This window comes from Vicia villosa, linkage group LG5 (genome assembly GCF_029867415.1).
Source record: "Vicia villosa cultivar HV-30 ecotype Madison, WI linkage group LG5, Vvil1.0, whole genome shotgun sequence".
Classification (NCBI taxonomy): Eukaryota; Viridiplantae; Streptophyta; class Magnoliopsida; order Fabales; family Fabaceae; genus Vicia; species Vicia villosa.
In genome coordinates this window covers 149,900,623-149,909,158 of record NC_081184.1, presented here as the reverse complement: position 1 = coordinate 149,909,158, position 8,536 = coordinate 149,900,623, and the positions used below count along the sequence as shown (strand labels likewise).

Sequence of the window (8,536 nt, the reverse complement as noted above, 5' to 3'; positions counted from 1 at the left end):
TAACATTGTGCTATCCGTGCGAACGCACGGGTAGATACTACTCAGGATAGATTTATACGATATTGTATGATGCATGCGAACGCACGGATAAATGACTAATTTATTTTTTATTTTTTTACTAAAGTATATAACTCTAAGTAGATTAAATTAATATTTATATGACAATTATAATTTCAAATGTTTTTTCACTTTAATTTGCGTATCTTTTATATATATTTATGAACAATCGTTATATATTTATTTATTGCTTCATTAATCTAAACTACTAACAATAACACTATATAATTATACTAAATATAGTTTTATGTATAAATATTATTTATTTTTTTATGTTATTTTTTAAAATATATATAATATATTAATTATAATTAAAGATACTATTAAAGTATAATAAAAGATATTATAAACTTCCATTATCAAAAAAATGTTAGCAATTTTTTATGATAAAATTTAACATTTATACTAAAAAAATTGCTATTAATATATTTTTTTTTACAAAAATAATATGATACAATTATGATGTATAAATACATAGATTTCTTATGAAAAACATACCTTTTTCGATTGACAGAAACTATTTGTAAAATTACATTTAACATGAGACAATTATGATTGATGAATACATAATTTCTTATATAAAAAAATTGTAATTCTTTTTGTATTTTATATACATTTTTAACCATCACTATTATATTAATTTACTATTTATAATGACATTGTATGAACCGTGTGAACGCACGGGTAAATGATTTCTTAATTATTTTCTTTATTTTTCTACTCAAATATACATTTTTCGACGGGACAAAGCTACTTAATGTGTATATATTTTAGATTATACGCGATTATTTCTCTTTTCCTTTCACTCTATTGATTTCAGGGTTTGTGCTTCTAATCCTCATTGTTTTGATTTTCAATTTTAGGTTTTGCCATCAAAAAACATGTCTTATTGCTTATTTCTGACCACTGTGAATCGTATCCCTTGCAAGCTTATTATAAGGTATGTTTCTATCATGGTTTGTAACGACTTGATTTCGTTTTTACATTTTGCATCATTTTTTGTTCATTTTTGTTGTTTCTCTGTGTGATGTAGAGTATTTGAAAGAAGAAAACACTCAGATCCTGCAACAACAAACAAATTACATGAGTTTCAATTTTTCAATCTCTTCTTATTGTTGATTTAAGGGTATCTCATCACATACCTTACTGATTTTTCAATTTCTTATTATTTATTTTTATTTTTCTATTTCATTATTTAATTGTTCTTCCATTTTTGTAGTTGTCTTTGGCTCTACTGTGAAATTTCTCCATCTTTGGCTCTACAAATTTAGTTTGTGAAAATATTATAGATGTATGCTTGAAAATTGATATGAAGAGAAAGCAAATTAAAAGATATCTCATTCATGTTTTTTAACTTCATAGATTGCAATCATGGTGTTTGGAACAAACTTCATAGGTAAAGCAAACTGGAAGCCCTTACTTTCGGTAAAGCCTTTCCATCATTGGTGTTTATTTGTCTTAAATATCTTAACCACTTTTGTATTTGTCTAAAAACTTCATCTAACTTGGCTACACAAGAAGGTCCCTATGTGACATATATTGGCATCCCTTAAAGTAATGACACAATACATGAATGAACAAGAAGTGATTTTGGATATGGCTTCACTACAAACTTTTTGATTTTTTTCCTTACCTTTTCTTTTCTAGGTCAACAAAATGATGCAAACACTCTAACATTTTCTCAATATGATGCAATTGTTGCTGAACCTGAACAAGAACCAAAATCATATGGAAACTCACCACTTCCCTTAGCTGTAGATAGAACAAGAAGAAAAGATCCTTTAGATGGCTTCATTGTATACACTAATGAATGGAATATAAGTGACCACCATTATTGTGTTGTAAGTAACTTCATTGTTTATATCGACTTTACGTGACCCGTGCGGGCGCACGGGTCCTTTACTAGTAGCTATGTAAAAATTAAAAATAATTGTAATTACACTCTAGTCCTTATCAAGATACACATGCATCACATTCGTGCTCACCAATCAAAAAGCAAGTCCATCATAATCTAAGCCCTATAGTGGTAAAATGCCTCTAACATCAACTCAAATTATACCCCCAAAACCTTATCCAACTTTTCCATGACAATCATCACACTCTCCTTCCCTTCCACAAACCCCTCCTTCTTCTCTTCCTCTCCAAAACCATTCAAATTCAAACCCAAATCCTCTCCACAACTTTCACCCACTCCCTCTTCACTACCCAAAACAGGTAAAGTCATTATAATTGGCGCCGGCCTCGCCGGCTTAGCCGCTGCCACCCACCTCAACTCCCAAAACATCCCTTTCCTCCTCCTCGAATCCTCCAACGCCGTCGGTGGCCGTGTCCGCACCGACATTGTCGAAGGCTTCCGCCTCGACCGCGGCTTCCAAATCTTCATCACCGCTTATCCAGAAGCCCAAAAACTCCTCAATTACCAATCCTTAAACCTCCAGAAATTCTACTCCGGAGCTAAAATCTTCTACGACGGCAAATTCCACACCGTCGCCGATCCACTTCGCCACTTCTTCGATTCAGCAAAATCACTCACTAACCCCATCGGTTCCATCTACGACAAACTTCTAATCGGAACCACCAGAATCGGCGTCCTCACAAAATCAGATGAACAAATTCTTACATCAGAAGAACTCTCTACAATTGACTTGCTAAAGAAGCTAGGGTTTTCCAATTCCATTATCACAAGATTCTTCCGGCCTTTTTTCGGCGGAATCTTCTTCGATCCAGAGCTCGAAACAACTTCAAGACTATTCGATTTCATCTTCAAGTGTCTCGCACTCGGTGAAAATACTCTCCCGGCGAACGGTATATCGGCGATTCCTGAACAGTTAGCGGCGAGGTTGCCGTCAGATTCAATCTTGCTAAACACGGAAGCAGTTTCCATTGATTTCGGTGGCTCTGAATCGCCACGCGTGAGGTTGAAAAACGGCGACGTTTTGAACAGCGAGTTAGGAGTGATCGTGGCCGTTGAAGAACCGGCTTTGGTGAAACTATTGGCGGGGAGAAAAAACCCGGTTGTTAAAAAACCGGTTCGTAGTACAGTTTGTTTATATTTTACTGCGGAACCGGATTATATCCCGGTTCGTGATCCGGTTCTGTTTCTGAATGGTTCGGGTAAGGGAATAGTGAATAACATGTTTTTTGTTACGAATGTAGCTCCTTCATATGGTCCACCAAACAAGGCATTGGTTTCGGTTTCATTGATTGGGTTATTTGAGGGTGAACCGGATGATGAGTTAGTGGGAAAAGTGGTTCAAGAACTTTCGGGTTGGTTTGGAGATAGAATGGTGAAAGAATGGAAGCATTTGAGGACTTATAGAATTGAGTATGCACAACCGAATCAGTGTCCACCCACGAATTTGAAGAAAAACCCGAATGTTGAACCGGGTTTGTATTTGTGTGGTGATTATTTGACTTCAGCTACTTTTGATGGTGCTTTGGTATCTGGGAGGAGAGCAGCTGAATCACTCTTAAAGGATAGAGCCTTCATTGGCTGATGCTTCATGAGTTAATTACTTGTCACTTTTGGAGAATTCTTTTCTTATTCTTTGTTTACATTGCAATTGCATGAAAAATGTAACCTTTTGTGATAAAAAAAAAAAAGAAAAACTATATATATATAGCTTACAACATAAAAAAAAGCACATATGGTATATCAATAATATCGTAGAATATTCAATTAGGATATATTTGATAGAGGTCTGGATCTGATGGAGATTTAATTTTTGGAGGGTTTTAGGGGAGAAGATTTTGAAGAGTTGTGTTTATATTTTGAAATATGTTTGATATTTTTAAAAGAGAGGGTTATATTGACTTCAAGAGTAAGGCTCTGTTTGGTAAAACTAGCTGAAAGCTGGTAGCTTTTAGCTGGTAGCTGATAGCTTTTAGCTGGTAGCTGGTAGCTGATAGCTGGTAGCTGATAGTTGATAAGCTAATGTGAGTGTTTCGTAAATTAGCTGTTTCATTAGCTGGTAGATACAAAATGACATTAATGACATTTTAATTAATGAGGGTAGTAATATATTTTAGTTAAAATAATAAGGGTATTAATGGAAGAAAAACTCACAAGCTAAAAGCTACAAGCTCAAAAGCTACTTCAAATAGCTTTTGAAAAAAAAGCTAAAAGCTAGTAAAAAAGCTACAAGCTAAAAGCTAAAATAGAGTTACCAAACAGAGCTTTTTTATTAATACGAGCTGAAAAGCTAAAAGCTAAAAGCTAAAAGCTCTTTTTTATGTCTTACCAAACAGACTCTAAGTGTTGAACACTTATTTCAAATCTTAATCATTAATTATCATTAATTAATTTTTTATATAGTAAAATATTTCCAAAAATAATTAAATTTAATGATCAATTAAAACCGTTAGATTAATGAAAATCAATGGTTAAGATTTGGAGTAAGTGTTCAACACTTATTCTTGAAGTCAATATATCCCTCCTCTTTTTAAAATGTTTAAAAAATAATATATTTTCATGATGACAGCTAAGGTGAGGGACCAATCGAATCTCTCACGTGAACCATAAAAATTACACCATTAAATTTAATTAATGACTTAGATTTTATCATCATAAAATAAATACTTTTATACTTTTCATTCACACAATACTTTTCCTATTTCTTCTCCACATAACCATTCTTTTATTTCTCTCATTAGTAAAGTGTCTATGTTACAATTGTCATAGGTCTAAAATTTTCATTAATGGTTGTCGAACCTATGATGATGTAAGTAGAAGGAAAAAAAAAAGTAAACCTTCTCTCTTTCATACCAAAACAAAGTGAAAGTTATGTAGTAATCAATATCATTTGTTTTGTCTCTTTTTCAATTCAGTGCAACATACTTTTATGTATAATTTGTATTAAACAAAAAAATTAAATTGATCAGTAATAAAGGTAACAAAAGTCTCTTGCAAATAAAGTTGTAAGAAAGCGGAAATACAGTTGAACTTTTGTAGCAGCTCAAAAAATAGAGTTTGGAGTAAACCAATATGTGGATAAGATAATGGAAGGTATTGTGTGTGAAAAGTATAAATTTTTTCATTTTATGATGATAAAATCTAAGTCATTAATTGAATTTAATGGTGTAATTTTTATGGTTCACCGGTAAGGGATTTAATTGATCCTCAACTTAGTTGTCACCTAATTTCATATGCTAATGTAGTATATTGTTTTTTAATTTTTTTTTTTTTTATAAATGTTAAGCACATTTTAAGATATAGATGCAACCCTCCAAATTCTTCCGCTCTAAAACCCTTCAAAAACCAACTTGCAAACGGACTCATAGGGTCCGACTTATCAACTATCCAATATTTAGGAACGTGTGCCTTAGTAAGGGATGACGAAGTCTGTAACACCCCATAAAATTCTTTATTTAATTTAATTAATTTTTTTTATTAAATATTAGAATTAATTGGATTATTTGGGAAATATGGATGAAATAAGGCTAATGGGCCAGTGTTGTAAGTAGCAGTTGGGGGGTGTATCAGTGCAAAGCCCTTTTTCTAAAATTAAGTTATATTTTCATAAAATAGAATAGAGGAGTATTTTGTGAAAAGAGAACCAAAGAAGGGAGCAGAAGAGTTGAACGTGAAATTGGGAGAAGAGCAAGTGCGAAGAGGAAGAGAATTCAAGAATTCGACATCGAGGTAAGGGGGGATTCTTCTCATTAACCTCTATTATGGGATGTATGAATGATTCGATGGAATTTGTATGTTAGGATTTCGAATTGGATTATATGTCGGGTTTGGGGTTTTGGGGTTTATAGAACTTTGATGCAATTTAGGTTGTGAATGATGATTGGTGATGAACAATGATGTTAAACCTGATTAGAAGTATGTGTGAACGTGCATTTTATGTCGTATGTGTGGTTTATTCTGCTGAAACTCGTACTGGTATGATTTGAGAGTATTTGGGAGGCATAGAATGCTGTTTTCTGCAGGTTGGGATTTCTGAAATCACCGGTTCGCGCCGCGTGCACAGGGTGGCGCCGCGAACAGGTGGACTGAATGGCAAGATGTTTTGATACGCACAGGTCGCGCCGCGTACCTGTGTTGGCGCCGCGAAGGCGTAACTTTTCCTCGCGTCGCGCCGCGTGTAGGTGTTGGCGCCGCGAAGGCGTAACTTTTCCTCGTTTCGCGCCGCGTGTGGATGTTGGCGCCGCGTGCTGTGCTGTTTGAGATTTTGTTAAAGGTTAACGATGTATAACTTTTTAACTGTTAGTCTGTTTGATGTGCCGTTTCGAACATAGTGAGACTAATTCAGTGAGATATGCAATAAAACGGTGTTTGAGTTGTGACTCGAATTTAATTTAAACACTTGATTTAATTGGTTGTGGTGGATTATGTTGTTATTGCATTGGTTGATGATTATGATATCTGGTTGATTAATGTTGATGATGAGCATGTTATGGTTGATACATGCATTTCATAATCATGTTGTGGGCTGTATCCCTTATGGTGGTGGGACAGCGGTAGCTAATTCCCATTGTGTGGAATTGGTGAGAGAAGTAGCCGGATCTTTATGGTGGTGGATCGGTGAGATGGGTTATCCCATGTTTGGTACCACATGCATTTAGTTGCATTGCATTAGGTTGTTGTGTATAATTGTAACATGAATGGAAGTTGTCCAATGTTATGATTTGTGTGTATTTGGTATGAATGTTGCTATATTATCTGAATATAATTGATTTGGGTGAATAATGTATGGATGAAGTTGCATTGTTTATATACCTATAACATTTGTTAATGCGAACGAAACTCACCCTTACTGTTGTTATTTTTCAGATTGAGGAGTAGCTTGTGTACTTGGTGAGGATTAGCTCGTCAAGTAGTTCGTTAGAGTCGGTTGGGTCAGTGTCATGCTCTGGTCGTGTAACACCGGGAACGTTATTTTAGAATTGGCTGATAAACTTCTGTTTTGTTTATGGTTTATGGTTGAATTATGAGTCTTCGACTCCAGATGTTTGATTATTCAGTTGTTAAGAATATTCCGCTGTGTTAACATGCTACCTGAATAATTTTTGGTTTATCGTTCCTTTATGGCATGACATGAATATTGTTTATTTTGTTGGCGTTGTAATACTCTTCTTCATGTTTTACTCTGATTTTAATGTTAATTTCCGCGGGGTTTAGAAGGGTGTTACAATAGTGGTATCAGAGCATAGTCGGTCGTTTGAGTCAGAGTCTTAGTGTCGGTTAATCCTTCGTATACGACTAGTGTAAAGTTGACACTGTCGATACTTCTTGTTCTAATGAATATTGTCTGAGATTTAGCAGAACAATGGCCGGAAGAGGGGGAAGAAATGACGACGCGATCGCTGAGGCTCTGGGCATGATTGCTGGTGTGTTGGGAGGGAATGCCAATGGAGCTGGTATTGGTGCTGACAGGCAGCTGAATAGCTTTCAGAGGAACAATCCTCCTTTGTTCAAAGGCACGCACGATCCCGAAGGCGCTCAGAAGTGGCTGAAGGAAATTGAAAGGATCTTCAGGGTGATCGATTGTGCTGAAAATCTGAAGGTGAGGTACGGGACTCACATGCTGTCTGAAGAAGCTGATGATTGGTGGATGGCTAGTAGGGAGGAACTTGAATCTGCAGGTGTAGCGATCACTTGGGCTGTGTTCAAGAGAGAATTCTTGCGGAGGTACTTTCCTGAGGATGTTAGAGGCAGGAAAGAGATTGAATTTTTGGAGCTGACACAAGGTAACATGACTGTGCCAGAGTATGCGTCCAAGTTTGTGGAGCTAGCAAAGTACTATGTCCACTATAACAATGATGAAGCGAGCGAATTTTCGAAGTGTGTTAAGTTCGAGAATGGTCTCCGTGATGAAATTAAGCAGGGAATCAGGTACCAAAGGATTCGTCGGTTTGCTGATTTGGTAGATTGTAGTAGAATCTACGAAGAGGACAACCTGAAGCTGAAGTCATCTCACTCCCGTGAGTTAGTTGACAAGAAAGGGAAGAAGCCTATGGACCGTGGTAAACCATATGGTAGAGGTAATTATAAAGCTGGAAGTTGGAAGAAGCCTAGTGGGGGAGACTCTAGTGCTCCTGTTAAGTGCTTTAAGTGTGGGGAACCTGGACATCGTGTTCACGAGTGCAAGAGTGAAGAGAAGAAGTGCTACCGGTGTGGTAAAGCAGGCCACATTGCTGCTGACTGCAAGGGAAGGACTGTGACTTGTTATAACTGCGGTGAAGAGGGCCATATCAGTCCACAGTGTCCTAAGCCAAAGAAGAATCAAACTGGGGGTAAAGTTTTCGCTTTATCAGGTTCAGAGACTACTCCGGAGGATCGATTGATTAAAGGTACGTGTTTTATCCATGGCACTCCTTTAATTGCAATAATAGATACTGGAGCAACTCACTCGTTTATTTCATTGGATTGTGCTAAACGTCTGAACTTGGAAATATCTGATATTCATGGAAGTATGATCATTGACACTCCTGCGTCGGGTTCAGTGACTACTTCGTTTGCCTGTTTGAACTG

The 8,536-nt window shown here is 36.0% G+C and overlaps 1 protein-coding gene and 1 long non-coding RNA gene across 2 annotated transcripts; both read left to right on the top strand.

The window, feature by feature from the left end:
- The first annotated feature begins 863 nt into the window (after positions 1–863).
- LOC131603132 (uncharacterized) lies at positions 864–1,907 on the top strand. The gene is made up of 4 exons (XR_009284246.1): positions 864–997; positions 1,091–1,183; positions 1,420–1,482; positions 1,705–1,907. It is a non-coding gene; the product is annotated as an uncharacterized LOC131603132 (long non-coding RNA).
- A 167-nt stretch (positions 1,908–2,074) lies between these two features.
- LOC131603131 (uncharacterized) lies at positions 2,075–4,240 on the top strand. The gene has a single exon (XM_058875390.1). The coding sequence runs from the start codon at positions 2,142–2,144 to the stop codon at positions 3,552–3,554; it is 1,413 nt and encodes a 470-aa protein (XP_058731373.1). The 5' UTR covers positions 2,075–2,141; the 3' UTR covers positions 3,555–4,240.
- Positions 4,241–8,536: the final 4,296 nt, after the last annotated feature.